The sequence below is a fragment of the Nanorana parkeri genome, unplaced genomic scaffold, assembly GCF_000935625.1.
Source record: "Nanorana parkeri isolate BGI_ZX_2015 unplaced genomic scaffold, ASM93562v1 scaffold165, whole genome shotgun sequence".
Classification (NCBI taxonomy): Eukaryota; Metazoa; Chordata; class Amphibia; order Anura; family Dicroglossidae; genus Nanorana; species Nanorana parkeri.
Genome location: NW_017306433.1, coordinates 309,490 through 330,836, shown reverse-complemented (window position 1 = coordinate 330,836; position 21,347 = coordinate 309,490). Strand labels below are relative to the sequence as shown.

Here is a 21,347-nt window from a genome sequence, read left to right as displayed (position 1 = left end):
TAAAAAGAACATCTGGGCAGACTCCGAGCCCCAACAAAATCTGAGTCAACAGTCTGTGTGGACAATGGACACCTTGCAGGACAACTTTAAAAAAAAGAAGTAGTAAAGAAAAACTTTTTTTTTTGTATTAGTTCTCTTTTGGGTCACAGAAATACATTTATTAACGTCCTCCCGTGACCCTAAGTCAGCATATAGCTGTCTACTGCCTGTTCTATGCCAACAGAGCTGCGCTGCAGCCAGGAAGGATCCCCACAATATTGTCAGGATCCACCCCACTGCCTGATTGACAGCTGCCTTTCTAGAGCCAGAGACAGCTGTGCCCGCCCCCTCCCCTGTCTGTCCCTCCATGGAGTGCTGGAGAACTAAAGAGCGGAGAAGGAATTCCTGCGGCGGGAGATGGTGATTGACAGTCCCTGTTCTCTGCAGGGGGCAGACCATGAGCTGAGTGATCAGCAGTCATATGATCAGATCCAGCAGATGACCGCTGCAGTGTCCCATGCTGGCTCCAAGCATTGGCAGAGTATACATTTACTCTCTTAGTACTTCTCCTTTAAGCACAATTGTACAGTGGTTGAAGTAAGCAAGTCTCACATTCAACTTTAAATGCGTGGGCCTTAAGGTGCAGGTCTGACAGGTTCAGTGGCAGTAAGAAAGACATTGCTAAAATGGCAAAGGAAGAAAGAGAGATTTCCCTGGGCCAAGAACCATCACTAGAGGTCTACTAAAGACTCTAATCATTAATCATCCAAGGTCCTTGTATGCCATTGAGTAGGCCAAGAATGCTTCCTCAGTGTGTGACATCAACTGTCAAACATGGTGGAGGAAACAGTCATGGTCTGGGGCTCTCTTGCTGGATCCAGAGTCAGTGACTTAACTGGCGCCGTAAATGAGATGAAGCCAATAACATTCTGAATTGGGCTGTAGTGCAGAAGTAGTCCATTAATTTTTTTTTTTATATGAATTTAGAATACTAGTTTGTACTGAACGAATATTTGTGAAATAGACGGTTGTCGCTTGCTGACCCGGTGACTTCTATAAACATGACTACTTCCTACTGCTCAAATATCTCAGCCAGAGCAGTGATGTGTCTAAGCAGTTTAGACTCTATGCATATTAAAAAGCACGAGGCTTATACAAGTACCCTACTAATAGTTACTGTTTACACATTCAAATCTTCAGGTTGACAAGCGCTTTAATCAAGAAATGTATTTGAGATAATTACCCACAATCTTCCTCATTGTAAAGGAAAGGAGAGCACAGGAAGAAGGCAGAGGAGACGACATGATTCCTCATGAAAGGAGACATATCCAAAGCCTTTAAACACTCAATTTACACAGATACTCCCTTATGATTATACTCAAAAGCAAAAAAACAAAAGCACACATTCTGAGACTTGGAGTACAACCTCTGCTCAATCCCTTCATTTAATGAATGATTAAAGCTTTCCAGAAAACGGCATTGATGTTAAAATGCTTCTAAACTTTAAATAGTGTAGTGTACTCCTAACCACTCCCCTCGTTCATGGTCTCTTCCGGGTCCGGTATGGTGCTGTGCTGAGCCCCTCTACAGTGATAACACAGGGGGTCACTTGCTCAGCACAAGGACCACATAGGGAACCCCTAATATTTTTATCCATGAATACTTAGCCTTCTCCGACTGGACGAGGGGCAGCGTGCCATCACTCTCCGTCTACTCTGAGAACGCCTCGTATCCATTGACAACAATGCTTGGTATTCACTGAATGGCCACTGTGCAGAGAAAGCGACTTTGTGTTTTCACAGCAGTGGGAAAGTCTCCAAGCACATTGGCAAAATAAGTCTTGGAAGACTCGGATGTTCTGTATAGCACTGCAGTAGCTCTGGCTATTAAAGTGTTTTACAGAATCCCCACTTAACATTTTATGTATATTTGCATGGACCAATGTAAGTGTACATAAAACTTTATAGCTGGAGTTCAGCTGTAAATGTCCTAAGAATGCTATACATCCGACGTCTGTCAAGTTTAGTATCAAACCGGGATTTCATTCTGTACAGAAATATGTTGGTGTTCGGACTGTACAACCACATCTGGAAATATTAATAAATACAGTCTGCAAAACCACCATGAAACACTTCCACACGGGTCAGTACAATTCTCAGACTCATCATATCATTTCTGTATCCGTCCATGTCAGGGTCCTCAAAAGATGGCTACATTGGCAACTCGGGCTCCCAATCTTCCATCTAAGCTATCTATGCTGAAAGTGACACTAAAATCAGAAGTTACATCTTAAAAATGCATTCAATCAGCTTAACTATTAATACAAATGTATCTTATTTGTGTATCACTCGGCTGTAGATCCTCCAATCATCTCTGAATTGGTGCCGACACTGTCCTTCCTTCTGGAGGGGGGCTACTTTTGTTCCCCATGGTCCCTGTGTGTTGTAAAGTAGCCACCGCTCCAAGCTCACTCCTGTGATGGACTACAATCTCACGTTTAGTTTACAAATTCGTATCGAGATTGTATTCCATTACGGGAGTGAGCTTGGAGCGGTGGCTACTTTAACCCTTTCGCTGCCAAGGACGTACGTCGTACGGAGCTACAACAGTGCTTCCTTCTATTTGGATTGCAGCTGCACATGTGATCAGCTATGACACCAGCCATTCAAAAGCTTAAAAAGTTCGGTTGAGAGCTGAAATTAGCACACTGGCAACCTTGACAGGTGTCATGCCTTAAAAGTAACTGTTTTGGAAAACATTATATTGGTGAGTAATGTTCCGCTCTATCATCAGAGTTGTCTGTGAAAACAAGTAGAGTCACTAGCATTAGGGTGTGTAAAGCGCTAACTGCAGAGTTAACTGACCCCCAGTGACAATCCCTCCCAGTCTGCTGGCCTTAGATTGTTGTCCCCAGAACTGGAAAATCTTTGTTCATGGAGAAGTCATGGGTGTCATAGTCACACTTTCCACCCCCCCAAAAAAAACCTGCATATGAGCCCATTGCATACAAAGTGAACTGATATAGAGCACACAAACAGCATATACATGATTATTTAAGACATTTTAAAGCCACTGAAGACTTCTTATAATAAAGGAAGGTGAAGCCAAATAAAATGTGCAAACATATGGAAGACATTTATGATTTTTGTCTGTATATATTATGGAGTTAAAATATAACACTTCGTTTTTGAAATGTGGAATGAGACTGAAAAACAAAAACCCAAAACATCAATCCACAGACCGTCTATTAAGAGTTAACTCTCACACAATAAAACCTTAGACGCCAAGTGCCGTATCATATAATCATAATACTGTCATCTAGACTCCCACAGGAATATCGGAGACTGCTGCCTTAATTTTTCCTATTTATAAAGCACCGTTCACACCTTGTCATCATTAGCAGCCTGTGGATGTTCCCACCCGGCTTTTCCAACGCACAAACCTAGACTGCCGTAAACCTCACATGGCCTAAAAAGCTTCTAAGGCACATGCCAACACTTTCACAAAGATCCCCATTTGCCTTGGGAGCACCAGGCCTTTACACTGAACCTTCAGGTCTATGTATTTAAGATTAACGTCCCCCTTTCACACCTTTGTGGTGCACTGAGGTGCAAACCCATGTTAACTAGTGTTTCATTAAGGCGCAACACATGCGCAACACAGGTCTTTTGTTTTAGGGTGTTGGAGTGGGATTCAGAATGAATATATATATATTTATATTTATATTAGGGATGCACCGATACCGATACAAGCATCGGTATCGGCCGCGATATCAGATGGATGACACTACTTACAGTTAAGGAATACAGCTGTGTTCTCTTTTCACCCCCACACTGCTCAATGGACAGTGAAAGAACAGCAGCAGCCAGATGGGGTCAGCTGCTCTCTCCTCCTATCAGCACGTCCCATGTCAGCACACCTGACTGGGTGCTGCTGTATAGGAGATTACAGGAGGCTAGAAGTCTAATTAAACATACTTACGTTAAAAAAAAAAAGGGTTTATAAATGGAGCATAGAACAGTGATATTTTATGTTGTCCTCTCTGCTCCCTGGCTATTACCTTTAATCCAGAAGTAAATTTTCTCAAGCTTACCAGAGCAAAGTTCTTTGTAATATTGTTGGTTGGTGAGAACCTGCGTAAGAACTGATCTCATCGCACCACCCATTTTGGTTAAGTCCTCCAGGAAGGAAATCTGAGGTTCCAAAGCCTGAAGGGTCTTCTGGAGGTCCTTTTCAGATGATGAATCTGAAAACAATAACAAAAAGCTTATAAACTACATATTAAAAAAAAAGTAAAGTATACATGACAAACTGTGACCAGGAAAATAGACACGATTCAGGCCGGCCCAAACCAATAGGACTGGTAGTATACGAACAGACCGCACTATCCAGAGAATTCCAATACTGCAGACTTTATTCAAATTTACAGCAAATCCAGTATATCAGTGAATAAAAGTGTATAAAGCAACAAATGCCAGCACTGCACACCCCCAACCAACTACAACCTCTCACATGTTTACAGGAAGTGCGCCGTACATGGAGGGAAAAACCGAAGTGCGCCGTGCATGGAGGGAAAAACCGAAGTGCGCCGTGCATGGAGGGAAAAACCGAAGTGCGCCGTGCATGGAGGGAAAAACCGAAGTGCGCCGCGCATGGAGGGAAAAACCGAAGTGCGCCGCGCATGGAGGCTAAACCGAAGTGCGCCGCGCATGGAGGCTAAACCGAAGTGCGCCGCGCATGGAGGCTAAACCGAAGTGCGCCGCGCATGGAGGCTAAACCGAAGTGCGCCGTGCATGGAGGCTAAACTGAAGTGCGCCGTGCATGGAGGGAAAACATGCAAGGATTGGAGATTTGTTTTTCTTCAACAAAACCATAATGTGATCCGGTTTGACTGAATCCAATACCTATCGTATATTACTGTTAACATTCCAATATTCACAATGTTCCTTTTTAACTGATAATCAGAAATCGTCTCTAACAAGCCAAAGCAAAAAATCTTACAATCTGTATATCTTCCCACCAGAAACATGTCACACACACACAGATGTCAGAGCTGGTAGAAGGCAAAGCTTTTATTACAACTAGCGCACCATTTAAGAACGATTTCCATGTAATGTGAGAATAACTGGTCTTTCTGCAACAGATCTCAAATGCATCCATGAGTGAATGAAGACCTACAGACTTGGAAATGTTCCGAAATATAATGGTGAGCATAATAAACTAAAGATAAATCTTGTAAAAAAAAAAAAAAAGGAGTTACGTTTCTTACTCAAAATTGTATTTGGTAATTTACCTACATGTGCCTTACAAAAAAAGGATTTTTAACAACCAATACCCTGCTAAATCTCAGAAACTTGTGTTTAAAAACTGAAAAAACAAGCAAATAAATAAAAGATGGCGTCACACTTGGTTGAATAGACTATGTCCCCCAAGAAATGTCTGGCACTCCCACAAAAATGTATTTCATTTTAATGAAATAAATCTATAACAAACAGAAGTTAAAAAAAACAATGTTTTAAGTTCTTTACAGTTTACAGTTTAGAATTCTAAAAGCTGCAATTACTCTTACTGAAAATGTAATCCCATGACCTGCCAACCTGCATACCCATGAAGGGAGAAGTAGTACTCAGGAGTTTAAACTGATCACCTATCTTCTTCAATAGTTTTTTTAGCATTTTTCAGAGCACGACTCAAAAATAAGAAGTCTGATAGATGCTGGATTGTCAAATGTCTGCCCTCGCACATCATACACAACCTGTGACTGTGCAGCTTGGAAGGCTGCGTTGCAGTTCTAACCCGTCCACACAATATATCCAAAACTAGAAAGCAACCAGAATTTGATTTTAATAAAATATAAACATCATACATAACTAGGGCTGGCATGTCTGTCTGGAAATCGAATGACACAAGAATCAAAACATGATGCTCAAACATAATTACCTGGCTCACTGTAGCCATCTCTTAGGTACTGAATAAGATAGAAGATGAAGCGAGGGATCACTAGCTCAGTCATCACCAGTAAATCTTGTGGCACGGTAGGAACACATGAGCTAGATTTAACGCTGTGCCGCTTGCAAAACCTAAAAAAGAAGAAGAAAAAAAAAAAAAGTTAATTGGTGCAGAAACATTGAGGTCATTAGGGACCCCGCTTAGTACCAATGTCACTTGTTAAAAAGGAGAACTATGGGGTCAGTGTTTTTCCCCATAGTTCTCCCTAGGGTAACGGGAGGACACAAACTAGCGTCCTCCCGTTACCCTAAGCTCCGTTACTCACCAAATACACCAAACGGTGCAGAACAAGAAATAGGTGTGAATTACGGATTAGGCTTGGCCACACAATTGACTATTGCCAGTAACAACACATGGATTCATAAAACAAAGCAAGAGTGATAAACAAACCAATGCTTTGATCATTGCTAGCAATGACACATTGATAAACAGAAAAAAGCAAGATTTAAATACTCACACCAAACCCAGACAGGCGACCAAAAGCATTTGGTCACGTGACCTTGGCTGGATCATAGAGGGTTCAGCAAAGATGACATGGCCAAGCTTTTAGCCCTGAAGTCAAAGTTCTGGCCTGTTGGGCCTCTCTAATTGAGACTGCCCTTCATAGTAATTAGGGATGCACTGATACCGGTATTTCGGTATAGAGTACCGATATTTTTCTTTTTTCGGTACTCGCCGATACCGAATACCGGAAGTCTCATTCAGGAAGCCAGGTGGCGTGTAATGACTCGCCACCTGGCTTCCTGATTAGACGGGAAGCCGGGCAGCATGTAAAGACTCGCCACCTGGCTTCCCAATGAGCAGGGAAGCCGTCCCCAAGTGACGAGAGAGCATGGAGCCAGCTTCCTAGCCAATCAGGAAGCCGAGCAGCGTGAAATTACGTGCTGCCCGTCTTCCTGATACCGGAAGTATTGGGTTAGGCACCGGAGCATTTGAGCGTGTAAGAGTACCCGGCAAGAATACTAGTATCGGTAACGGTGTATCCCTAATAGTAATGAACCAATAAAGAGGCCTGGGAGGGTGCAGACTCAAGTTCTGAATTTAGCATCAGCAGCTGGCATTTGCATCGTACTGCGCCCCTAGATTTGGAGCTCCCAGGCACTTTGAAGTAAGATTTGCTTTAGAAGTCCATTATTCTTATATTAAAGGATTGATGATTGTAAAATCTTTTAAACTACAATTAAAGGATTAACAGAACAAACAGTACTTAAACCGAACTCTAGTCAAGAACAACAAAAAATAATATCCTATCAAATAATAAAACAGGACCAGCTTTTGCTGCAATATTCAGCCTCAATCTGCAGATTTTCCCAGCAGTACTTTTTGCCACTATCTGCCCTCATTCAACCAACTTCCTCTGAGACCAGGTCATCCAGGGCCCACCCCCAGCCTGGGACTGGACAATGAAAGGAGAAGCAGCACAGCTATGAGCTCATCTGTGTCACTCTGATTTCTCCACCCATCAGCAAGCTTCTTCTCAGCACATAAATTGATTGACTTATTGTACTGCTTCTTCCTCTCACACTACAGCCTTGCTGTACAGGGATTGCAACAGGCTGATATTAGGTCAAATTCAGATACACTGCTTGCATTAAAACATATATTTAATAATGGATTAACGATTATATTAAAGAGCTGCAATAATTTGTATTAGTTATATCCGGCTTCAACATGAATATGATATAGAGAAAGGTATTGCAGTCAACTCCCGGCCCAGTAATTCTAATACCATGCACGGGTATTTGGCTGTCCCTTTTTCCATAAAATGATGTTTATCAGGTGCCATAACATTATAAACATATACTTTTTTCTGCACTTGTGGGCACTAGTGATGAACACGGACATTCGTCAAACACTTGCTCCCCAAATCTGTCTCGAATAGCTCGGGTATGGGTCGATGTCATGGTACATAAGCATATGGTGTCCTCATGGAGCACAGACATAAAGGAAAATGTACATACAAGTATTGGTAGGTGTTCTTTTACTGCACCTGTACAGCAGGTGCATCTCTCAGTTCACCAGAAAGAAACAGGACACTCAATTTCCTATGGCTCATTATCACCCCACAATGATGTATTCAGCTGCCTCATCTACTCTGTCAACAAAACGATGCAAAAGACAACTCCAGTCAGGACAAAACTGCAAGCTAACATAACATCAGGTGATGTCCAATTGGCCTTTAGTTTTTTTTGTAAGCCGTTTACCATTTCCAGAAACAATTAAAAAAAAACCCACATGCTCTCAAACCCTGGTACCGTAGTTGGGGGCTACATGCTTTGAGCCATCTGTGTGCTGTTACCACTACTATATGCAAATGCCATGTAATATATTGTATTAGTATAGCCATAATTCATGTCTCATATGCTGCCCTCTTGTGGTTACTTCGCTAATTACACCCCTTTTTTCTGTATTTCCTTCACTTATATAATGTGACAACTCCTTCTTCCTGTGTGTTCAATTCTGCCATTTTGTGGCCACCTGTGCACACGAGGAGGAAGGCATTACTTTTTTTTGACCTGCAAATACCATCATTTTAACCATCTGCTGCATTCTATTGTCTGCTAGTAACCTGCTGCATGCAATAAATATCTTCATGGATGAAAGGTATTTGGCGAGTTCAGCTATGTGATGAAGATTGTACGCGGTGATTGTATCTGCTACATGCAGGCCAGGCATAGAGGTCTCAGGAAGGGATAAATCCCTATTTCAACAATTGGATTCAGAATAATCTGCGTTAATGAAAATCTATACCGACAGAAGATGAAGGATGCCGTTGCTGACCTCTACTTTTTTTTTTTTTTTTAATTGTTAAAAGAAAACAATCCAACGGAAGGTCCCTGCAATAGAAGCGCTCCTATACTCACATCTATGAGGGCCAATGTCTTCTAACATTGATATCATGCTTCTAGCCTAGGAAGTCTGTGGCCTCCCTACCGCACACCATGGTTTCATCCTTCAACCCCCTACTTCACTTTTCTAGTAACATAGGGATGGGATGAAGGAACCATGTGGAAAAGTACGCAGCTATTCAACCTAACCGGAAGAAGAGTGGAGGTTGAGGTGCAGAGAGACATGGCTGAAAAGATCATCTATTGTAGGGGACTTCCTTTAGGATCATTTTCAGCCTGACAGGATTCCTTTCACATGCCTGTTGCCAGGTTGTCATGATGATCTGCTGGCCGCCCCAGTACTGGTTTCCTTTAAAACAGAGCTGCTAAGCAAGACTACAACAACTTGTAGCTGTTCAGTTTCTTTAACAAGTTTATCTCAGAATCATGCAGTTGGTTTTAGAACATCAACTCTTTACCTCCCAAAAGATATGTAATTCTGTTCAGAATGTAATCGAGATACCCCTGCCACACAGCACAGCCAAGTCCTGACCCTCTATGCGGACTGCAATGCAGTTAGGCCATACAGCCTGGCCAAAGACTCATCCCAACCTTTGAATGGGCAATGTGGGAGCAGCAGCCAACTGACAAAGTCATCCCTGTTCTTCCTCTTCTTTAAGCACACTCCCTGTATTAGGGTGAGCATACCGTGCAAAGCCATGGAGTTCTGGCTGGCTCAGCAAAGCCCTGCACAGTAAAAGGGAGAGGCAACATACTAATAGCAAGCCAGATTCTGATACTGACAATAAGAAGTAAAAATAGATTTCTTTTTTCCTAACTACATAAGGGTTAGTTCACACCAAGCACATAGCAGATGCAGAGCAGTTACAGAACGGATCAAAACTGCATCCAATGTATTCCAATGGTATTTGGTTCTAGTTCACACCAGAGCGTTCAGTTCCAGAGCATGTGAAAAAACTGCAGCATGCCCTATTTTTTCTGCTCTGGAACGCACGCAAATGCATCAAAAACAGCCCGGAATGCGGCAAAGACGTGATAAAAAACGCACTGCACTGCATGTGCAGAAACTCATGCAGATCTGGTCTGCATTTGGTGTGAACAAGGCCTCACTGTATTTTTTATTCTGTTCTGCAGTTTAGGTTTGGTCTTTATTTGAAGAAGTCTGTGATATTATGTAGAATTTAATGTTTGAAAGAGAAACCGATTGTCAAGACGTAAAGTATATCTGCCTAGTAACACTACAATGTAAGAAAGACAAAAGCCTGAGATGCTGGTCACCCGTAATGCAAGCCAACTGTGTTCCTCTGTTTTCCCTCCATTGTGTAAGGCTCGGTGACGTTCACAAGTGTGTTGTCTGCAATTGTGTTTTCTTTTCAATGTGCTATTAGTGATGATTGAAAGGTACTCTAACATGGCTTCTTCCTGGTCCTCCTCGCCATTACTATGACAACACAAGCACTTAGCAGAAGTGAATTATGGAAACGAGCTGAATTATACCACACGCAGACAAATATTCAGATATATGCTAGGCAATCAATGTGCAAAATCCATACAGCTACTACTAGATGCTTGATTGCAAGAACAGTATAGTCAACATAATGAATCGTTTTAAAGATCACCATTGTCAGGATTTGCTGAAATCTACTATTTTATTAGTTATGCAAAAGCTTTTTTTTTCTTCTTTCTTTTAAACAAAAGTCACTGACCTACTTACTAAAGTCTTTATTATTACATCCTGCTTTAGATCAGCCATGTAACAAACTGTGAACCTAGCCATACATGTTATATGTATTGTTATTTGTTCCATGTGAGAAGGCTTTATTTTTCATAAATATTCATTCTATGTATCGTCTTAATCTGTATGCCGGAGCTGAGCCGGATCCAGGTGCATGCCAGGACATCAAACATCTTTCTATACCTATTAAGAAGGGAATGCTGGAGAGACCACACTAACCCTGGTTCACACCTAGGAGTTTTTGGGCAGTTCGAAAAGTGTAGCATAACAATTAAACGGTATGCATCTTTTTTTAAATTGTAGTGCACTGGAACGCAGGGCATTGCAGTACCACGCGTTGTATTATATTAGACATTTTAATTAGTTTCATGGATTTAAAATAATGTGAATTGTAAAACAAAACTATTATTTAAAATAACACACACACAAAAAAAAATTATATTTCTAATTTTTGTTTTCAGTTTATATATTTTTTCATTTGTTTGCATTTTTAATGTTTATTTTACTTTTTTTATTTTAAATTTTTTTAGACTTTTTAATTTTAGTCTATTTAAAGTGACATAAAAATTAAAGTATAAAAGTTTTCCTCCTCCCCCCAATGCTAGTGTAAGCGCTTACCTTAAATGATGTCTCTTAAACCGATCTTCTTTCCTGTCGTTTTCAGCTGTCCCTCCAGCGAGTCTCTGATCCAACGCTGACTCGTCTGTCCTTGCTGGCACTTCCTGTCCCACGGAGTCTGCGTGCGGGTGCACGCTGTCCATATACTTACCTTGTGTCGCTCGTTTCCCGGACGAAAATCTGAACTGCGCATGCGCCTGCCCCAAGATCCTTTGCGGCCGCCCGAGATTTTTCAAATTTTCGGACGGGAGCGCACGGCGAAGACACAGGTAAGTTTTAACCTCTTTTAAAACTTAAAAAAAAAAAGTTTCTGCATATATCTACTGCTTGCTAGCATTAGATAAATGAAAAAAATTAATAACACTAACTTTATTTTTTAACTTTATTGCTGGGAGCAATAGCCAGCCTGCTACTGGATTTCTCAAATTGCAATAGTTTTTGCAATAGCTGATTGACAGCAGGCAGTGGATGGGTTAAATAGCCAGCCTTCTATTGGCTATTGCATTTTAAAATATCCAATAGCAGGCTGGGTATGGCCGCCAGCCTCTAGATGCAGAAGAGGAAAGGGGTTGTAGAACGGAAGAGCAGAGCAGCGGCAACTAATCGATGATGAGAATCGTTGGCAACTATTCTCATTATCGATTATAATCAATTAGTTGCTGCAGCCCTATATGAAGTCTCCCTAGGTCCCGGTTCACACCTGTGCGTTCCGTGAAATGCACACAAACATGCTTGCGGTGCAATTCATACTTAATGGCATCCCAAGCCCGGCCAGCAAGATGCATGTTTCTGCTCCACGTTCGCTCGTGAAAACACAAAAAAAAACCCGCCAAAAATGCTACATGAGCTTTTTTACCACGCATCTATCAATGGGGACGCGCGGCAAATGTGGCACACAAATGTTCGCAAACATGCACGAACGGGACGCACGTTCCCTCGACGTGCAGGTGTGAACCGGGCCTAAGACCTGTTCATTTGGGCGTTATTACCCGGTGTTCAGAAAGCATCTCAAGATGAGTGTTTACGCTGCTTTGTGTCACGGTGCTTTGTGTTGGATGCTGCAAGAAATGTGTGTCACATATTGAAGTCTATGTACCTATTCTGATGTCAAAGGGACTTCCTAACACGTCACAAATCGCCATACAGATCATTGGAAAATGTTCAGATACGTTTCAGAAGCATAGGATAGTTCTATGGTTCATAACCAGGGCTTGAAAAATGTGATGGTGTCTCACCAATCAGTCAAAAATGTCACCAGTCAGCATGACCGGACTATAGCCTTGCAATTTATGTAAAGCAATTTCGGGGACAGATAGAGCTTTCTTTTAGAGGTATATAATCACCCCTGGGGGGGGGGGGTTATTTTTTTTACTATATCATGAAAAAAGTACCGTAAATTTAAACAAAAAACAGTTTCCCTACATCATGTTATAAGACATTTATTCTTACCCATATTTTTGGTAAAACATAAAAGTCGGGGTCACGTCGGGCAAAAAGATACCAAACATGTCAAGCCTTAAAATTGCGTGCGCCAGCAAAAAACGACCACACTGAAAATTGGCCATAGTTTAGTGTTATCAGTAATTAATGGCCCTAAAATGATTGCTCTCACTCCATGCGGGGGACTTAAAAAAAGAAAAAAATGTTATGCTTCTCTTTTTTATGATTCTTTAATTTTTGTATTACTTTTTTTTTTCTACACACAAATGTATTGCTATTACATGGGGGGCTAAGAAGCCCCCTATGTGATAGCCAATTTACATGACAGGTCCTCTTCATTGAGACATCAGGGGTCTCCAAGACCCCTAATGTCACCTAGGGACCCCCAGAGAAGCTGTTGAAGCAGAGATCTGCTTCATCAGCTTCTGTAGATAGAGAGTGACACTGAATGCAGGAAGTGATGTAATGTACATCCCTTCCTGCATTCGGGGACTGAGAGGAGATCAAAGGGAGATGGTGTACTGATCTCCTGTCACAGAGCCGTGCCGGTCCGGCCGCATCGGGCACAGCGGATCTCGGGACCGGCAGTGACAGCTGCTAATACAAGCGATCGAGTGTCTCTGGAGACGCCCGATCACTTGATTGTAAAGGTGGCCATACACTTTACAACCAAATTACTTTACATGGTTGTAAAGTAATTTTAAAAAACGTACGATCTGCCCATCTTGGGCAGGCAGATCGTACTAGCGATCATCGCAAGCCCGCCCCCCTGAGGGGCGGGCTTCCGATGACCGCAATGCTGAACGGGCAGTTCGGCATTTGTCTCCCGAGCATCATTCAAACCAGCTGAAAATCGTAAGATTTTCGGCTGGTTTTCTAGCATGCTCCTTAGACAAAAGATGTGCGACCGTACAGTAGAAACGGTCGCACACCTTCATTCACACTGCACGATTCTCGTACGATCGCAGGATTTCCCGCGATTGTATGGGCACCTTAAAGCTCCTGGCCGGACGTGTAATTACAACAGCCAGCTGGGAAGCGGCTCGTCGGGCTCCACCGTCCTCTCATCAGAGAGGACGAGTAGCTTTTTCAAGCCCTGTTCATAACCATGCTGGGGTTTGCATATGCTAACATAAATATTTGCTGAGAGGCAATAAAACCTGTCAAGTGCTTGCTGAACACGTCAACACATGATCAGAGTACGGAGCATTAGGTAAGCGAATAACAGGACTGATACTGGCTGCGTGAACACAATATACAAAACATGCCTGCAGTCTGAATTAACAAACAACAGACAACCTGTATGGATAGAAATAAAGGAGTGGGCTGAATCTACTATAAAAAGGCATAGACTCTGGATGGATGGGCATCATGAAATAATTTTCATGTCTATGTCATAAGCATGGCTTTAGGCTATGTTCACACCATGTCTGGATCAGATCTGTAACGCAGTGCATTTTTTAGCTTAAAATGGGCTTCCAGTGCTTTTGTATGCATGTTTGATGCGTTTCAGTGCATTACAAACCAGAGAAAATGAGACAAGCAGTATTTTTTTTTGTCTGGACTGGAACAGATTGCGCTGGTGTGAACAGAGCCCAGAAATATCAAAGGGATACATTGGGATGCTTTTTTGGTCCTGGAACAAACTGTTCTGGTCTGGCACTGGTCCGGACATGGTGTGAACAAGCCCTTACTCCTAGCAGACTTTGTTTTTATATTTATTTTTTTTGCGTTATTTCTCCTGCCATCCTATGATTTATTGTTAAAAAGCAAAGTAGGTCAGCGCCTAAAAAGGTTCACCTACTTTTAACAATATTTCAATGTAAAAGGTCCTTGTGTATGTGTGTCACGGCGCATTGCCAGTCAATGTACCTACACTATAGCTCACTACAATGCGCAGATCCAAAACACTCTGAAAAATCATGCTGGCCATATTTTTATGAGCATTGCGGTGCACTGACAATCCAATCACAAGTGATGACCATAAATGTGCATGAGGACATAGATCTACAATTACAGCGACAACAACTACATACAGCTGGTAGAGAGGATTTCTCAGAATTTTCACACCCTCCCTACTCATGTAACTGGCTCACTGCCTCCCTCAGAGATTAAATTCTCACCGTCTACTGAATGTAATAAAGAATCCCCAGCACAGTCACTATGTTTAGTGCACAGGGAGTGTTAGTTTAGAATGCCAGGGATGCAATCCACGATTAGGGAAGAATAGCAAAAGCACAACCTTCTACATACCACCTATTGTCAGAGTCTTCAGCAACTGCATTGGACTGGCCTATCCAAAGATTCACAAAAGCAGGGGCATGTAAGGGTAATTCATACAATTTGCTAAAATACATGCAACGTAATGAGCTCACCTGGCGCAGATTTCTTTTTAAATACTTTACACAAATGACATCTGTTGAGCAGTCTCCATAGGTGGAGATAAGGGCTGCTCTTGGTGTTAATCTGGTGCAGATATCTCTGGTGGCTAACCAGCATTGTGTTTACCAAACACATGTATTTCAGATACTGAATGCTAACAAGATAAGGGAGCGGGTTTAATGGCTTAGTGCCCATACACAAAGCAATTGAAGACAGAATAAACTGAACCAGAAACCAACATCCCTGGCTGATCCGCACATGGCCCCATGAATCAACAAGTGTTAGATCACCGTGCTGATCTCTGCGGACTATTTGGAGGACTGGGATATTAATAGAAGCCTATCCTCCCACTGTTGCTGTAGAGAAGGTGTGGTCAGGCAGCTGGCACAGGCTGCTGGGTTATATACACTACACAGACCTTGACTCGTGTGAAGTTTGGCAAAGACTGTTCCAAGAACAGGTGTACAATAAGAGGGCAGCTTTCCTTTATGCCGAGTGCCCAGCAAATCACAAGCAGAGGTGTTAAAGTGGGTAAACTTACTGCGAAAGATCAACACTTATGTATTGTTGAGTCATTTTATTATTTATGCATGGACAGTGCAATACATTATTCAGCTATTCCATTTAAGCACAAAGTGCATGCCAACAAAGAAAGGGAAATACACAGGGCTATCAACTAATACTTGAATCAAGAATTTCTGGATGAAATCTGGAAACACAATTTTAAGTTTATGTTCATGACTTTATTTTGACATGCTGCACTGTCACTGCACTGCAACACAGGACACCGCACTGCTGTGCAAGGACCTGCATTGAGTGTACAGTTTGTACACTTCAAATAAAGTTATACAAAAAATGTAAACAGTGCTTTGTTTTAGCTGACAGGCCCTAAAAGCAATATATTACAGATTATTGTAACACATTTAACGGGCAATTTTTCTTGAAGGGCCCTTCCATACAAGCCCATCCACTAAAACACAGCGTTTTATCAGTTAGGCTAGTGCGTTATGGCAGCTCTGTCAGTGTGCGTTGTAACAAACACTGCTGGAACTGTCACTATTTACATCTTTTTTTCCCTTTATGTGGAGTGTACAATGCGTAACTCCATTCAGATCCCCGCACTGCAGCCTATGGTGACCTGTGGCGCTAAGACAAAATTAAATATGTTTTTTCACAGCGCACCACCCATTACACCCACATTGTGGTGTGATCGGGACACATTGAAATAGATGGTTTTCCATGTGTCCTAGCGTCGAGTTCCGTTGATCTGGTACGGTAAAATACAGGTCACTGCTATATGTGTGAATGGGCCCTAAATGTAAGGTTAGAGTAATGTTTAGTAACTCAGTGGTACTACACAAATCTTAGAGCCAATTCACACCAGGTCGTCTGTGCATCAGCGTGGTTTCTGTTCCGATTTCAAAAGGGAGGTTTTGGGAGGAGTTTTTTTATTGCATTTCAGTGCTGAAACGCAATTAAAAACAATGCGCTCATCAGCGCGGTTCAATTGAAAGCTGTATGGAAACAGCACTGTTCAGCGTGGCAAAAATAGTGCAGGGAGCAGTTTGGATTGTGATGAGCCGCTCGGCCGCATGAACGGTCCACATAGCAATGTGTGAGAATGTTCATGCGCGGCCAAACCGCCCCACTGTGAACGGGGTATGACACAGTGGATTGCTCTGTTTTGTGTCACATTCATTTTTATGACAGGTGTTACATAAACGATTAACAGCCCCACAACTGATCCCCCACAAATCTGCAATCGAATCACTCAGATGAAAGTATTTGAGGTGTTGCTGGAGATTCAACACTTCAGAACCATTCATGGATGAAATTCCTATAAATATACCTGTGAGATTGATCTCTGGACTGACGCATAAACTAAAACTGCATACATTTGCATCCCAGGGCCCACCAAGGTAACCCAAGCACATGCCTCTACCTCAATATGCAAAGAGGTGAGCAGGTGGTGTTACTGTAGCCCAGGCAGCCATCTGATGTATCACACATGTGAATCCTATATTCTGTGACTGCACCCCGACAGAGCTAACTTTCAGTACTGGTTTTTCTGCCGACACGTTCCTCAGTCTGATGGTCAGCACTGTTCAACACTCTTCTGAGACCAGGTCGTCCTGGACCCACCCCAGCCTGTGACTGCACAGTGGAAAAGAGAAGCAGCACAGTGATGAGCTCACCTCTCTGTCCCTTTACCCTTTCTTGCTATCAGCATATGAACTGATGGTCTCCTAGTTCTAGTTCTTCATCTGCAGTTCTGCTTTACACGAGGCAGACACCAAGTCTAATTTAGGGACTTACAGTGCACGGCTGTATTCATGATTACAAAGGTGCAATAGTCGGAGCCTTTAATAATGCCTACAGTTTTAAGCTGAACTCCAGCTATCCTTAAAAATTCCACTTGCATACTAACCATTGAGGTGAGAGAGAGGGGGGTCCACTGCAAGGTGAATCATTTAAGTATAGCTAGCGTTTAAAGTACAGCTTTAAAATAATACCTGGGGACTGTGCTATTAGGGTCCTTGTTAAAGCACTTCCTGTAATGTGGTGACAACACTCCCAGTCTCTGTTTTCCAACTGCTGTGGTGCATTGTCACACGCGGTTCTAGTGGAGACTATTTGTGGCCATACCAATACTCATTGTGCAGCCATGGTCCACCATTGTCACCATTAAGAAGCTGATCCAGAGAAATGACACATAGCTACCACTGCAGTGTGAACAAGCAGACAGGAAGTGCTTGGAGGACATCAACAGCATCGAGATATAAAAAAGGAAAAACATGGAGAATAATATTTTCAAAAAGAAAAAAACCCATAACAATTATTTATGATCCACAGTGCTTGAGCAAACTAAATGTCACCTAGTCAGGGTTCACATCTGCTGGAAGTACACAAACATTTTGAGCTTTTGTTTATCTGAAATTGAAGGTTATGTTTTGTAGTCCATGTGCTAAATATTTTCATAGCAAAGGTCACGTTATTCCTCACTTTTCAGATTTTGGAACTCAGACATTAAACAGACATTATCAACAAAAAATTCCTTAACTAGACGGTCACGAGCATTTGAGCCACACACAGGCAACACAAGATAAGATTACACTGGTATACAACCAGAGTGTGCGGTGCCCTGCTGTCACACCCACCCCTTCTATTCCTGTACTTGTGTGGCCACATGTACTCCAGACACTGACAAGCCCAGATCCTGGTTCACACGTCTGCATTCAGCAACAACTTACTGCAAAGTCATAAAGTACTGACAGCTATGGGCCTGGGGTAACATTTCTTCCAGAATGGAATTCCCTCTTATTTGAAGCCAATTGGTCAGTTCTGCAAGATGAGGCAATATTTAGAAAGCAGTGAATGTGACATTCACTAAACATTCAATGCAGGTGGGTCAATCACACATATAGCAGTGACCTGTGTTGTACTGCACCAGATCAATGCTCATCATCACTAGGACACATAGAAAAACAACAGTCCCATTTACACCACACTGCGGGTGTGATGGGCAGGTTGCTGTGATAGAATGCACACATGTTGCATTCTATCGCATCGCACCACACCACAGGGACCTGAATGGAGTGTACACATTATACATATGTAAACAGTCACATCTTCGGCAGTGTGCAGTACAAAGCGAGCTGCCGCAGGTGCCACAGCGCACTAACCTGTCTGCTGAAACACAGCATTTTAGAGGACAGGCTAGTGTGACCGGGCCCATAAATGACACACATGCACCACAAAGATACACCTGCAGTAAAGGTTTGCCCTGCTGAAGAGATTTACTTTTAATTCCTGTTAGTACAGTTTTTGCTCTATGTGTGCCAAAAAAACAACAACCTCCCCTACTATTCACCAACGCATGATTCAGGCCCACAGCAGCCATTCCCCCAAAATCTGTCTCTGGCTGTCTCTATCTATGGATGTAAGGAGACTTGTTCATAGTGCCAGCTGGGAGTACACACACACCAGGGGGGCTCCATGGGACCCTACACCCTGAGAGCGGATATTAGGGCCAGCACCCAGAAGCAATCTCATTCTGTATGGAAAGGAGGCGGGAATACACGAAGCACCTGAAATCACTTATAACAATGTCACTTTATCATCACTTCAATACCTCCACATTTCAGCCAAAACTACACATGAGGTTCAACACTCCCTAGAGTCCAACGTGACCTGTAGCATTCCAGTTCTGAGGATAATACCGGGTGTCACACACACAGTACACACATAGGGTGTCACCGCTTCCCACACACAGGGTCTCACCCGCTTACACACACATTACACACAGGGTGTCACCCACTCCCGCACACATTACACACAGGGTGTCACCTGCTCCCACACACACATTACACACAGGGTGTCACCTGCTCCCACACACACATTACACACAGGGTGTCACCCCCTTCTCACACAGTACACACAGGGTGTCACCCGCTCCCACACACACAGGGTGTCACCCCCTCACACAGTACACACAGGGTGTAACCCGCTCCCACACACACAGAGTGTCACCCCTTCTCACACACAGTACACACCGAGTATCACCCCTTCTCACACACAGTACACACAGGGTGTCACCCCCTCACACACACAGTGTGTCACCAGCTCCCACACACACAGTACACACAGGGTGTCACCCCTTCACAAAACACACAGTACACACAGGGTGTCACCCCTTCACAAAACACACAGCACACACAGGGTGTCACCCCTTCACAAACATACAGTACACACAGGGTGCCACCCCTTCACAAACATACAGTACACACAGGGTGCCACACCCTCACACGCACAGTACACACTGGGTGCCACACCCTCACACGCACAGTACACACTGGGTGCCACCACCTCACACGCACAGTACACACTGGGTGCCACCACCTCACACGCACAGTACACACTGGGTGCCACCACCTCACACGCACAGTACACACTGGGTGCCACCACCTCACACGCACAGTACACACTGGGTGCCACCACCTCACACGCACAGTACACACTTACACAGTACACACAGGGTGTCACCCCTTCACAAAACACACAGTACACACAGGGTGTCACCCCTTCACAAAACACACAGTACACACAGGGTGTCACCCCTTCACAAACATACAGTACACACAGGGTGCCACCCCTTCACAAACATACAGTACACACAGGGTGCCACACCCTCACACGCACAGTACACACTGGGTGCCACACCCTCACACGCACAGTACACACTGGGTGCCACCACCTCACACGCACAGTACACACTGGGTGCCACCACCTCACACGCACAGTACACACTGGGTGCCACCACCTCACACGCACAGTACACACTGGGTGCCACCACCTCACACGCACAGTACACACTGGGTGCCACCACCTCACACGCACAGTACACACTGGGTGCCACCACCTCACACGCACAGTACACACTGGGTGCCACCACCTCACACGCACAGTACACACTGGGTGCCACCACCTCACACGCACAGTACACACTGGGTGCCACCACCTCACACGCACAGTACACACTGGGTGCCACCACCTCACACGCACAGTACACACTGGGTGCCACCACCTCACACGCACAGTACACACTGGGTGCCACCACCTCACACGCACAGTACACACTGGGTGCCACCACCTCACACGCACAGTACACACTGGGTGCCACCACCTCACACGCACAGTACACACTGGGTGCCACCACCTCACACGCACAGTACACACTGGGTGCCACCACCTCACACGCACAGTACACACTGGGTGCCACCACCTCACACGCACAGTACACACTGGGTGCCACCACCTCACACGCACAGTACACACTGGGTGCCACCACCTCACACGCACAGTACACACTGGGTGCCACCACCTCACACGCACAGTACACACTGGGTGCCACCACCTCACACGCACAGTACACACTGGGTGCCACCACCTCACACGCACAGTACACACTGGGTGCCACCACCTCACACGCACAGTACACACTGGGTGCCACCACCTCACACGCACAGTACACACTGGGTGCCACCACCTCACACGCACAGTACACACTGGGTGCCACCACCTCACACGCACAGTACACACTGGGTGCCACCACCTCACACGCACAGTACACACTGGGTGTGCCACCCGCTCACACACACGCACAGTACACACTGGGTGCCACCCGCTCACACAGTGCACACACACACACAGGGTGTCACCCCCTCACACAGTACACACAGGGTGTCACCCTCTCACACAGTACACACAGGGTGTCACCCCCTCACACAGTACACACAGGGTGTCACCCCCTCACACAGCACACACAGGGAGTGACC

General features: G+C 44.0%; 2 protein-coding genes across 2 annotated transcripts in view; one reads left to right on the top strand and one right to left on the bottom strand.

Annotated features, from left to right (window-relative positions):
- Window positions 1–21,347, bottom strand: part of UBR3 (ubiquitin protein ligase E3 component n-recognin 3 (putative)) — a 132,347-nt gene that overhangs the window by 110,267 nt on the left and 733 nt on the right. Inside the window, exons 2-3 of the mRNA XM_018554562.1 lie at window positions 5,920–6,059; window positions 4,073–4,225 (exon numbers count right to left, since the gene is read on the bottom strand). Coding sequence (XP_018410064.1) covers window positions 4,073–4,225; window positions 5,920–6,059 — 293 coding nt within the window. The remainder of the gene's footprint in view (window positions 1–4,072; window positions 4,226–5,919; window positions 6,060–21,347) is intronic.
- The window catches only part of METTL5 (methyltransferase like 5), a 21,936-nt gene continuing 13,644 nt past the window's right edge, over window positions 13,056–21,347 (top strand). Inside the window, exon 1 of the mRNA XM_018554591.1 lies at window positions 13,056–13,068. The gene's annotated coding sequence lies outside the window, so the exon portion shown is untranslated. The remainder of the gene's footprint in view (window positions 13,069–21,347) is intronic.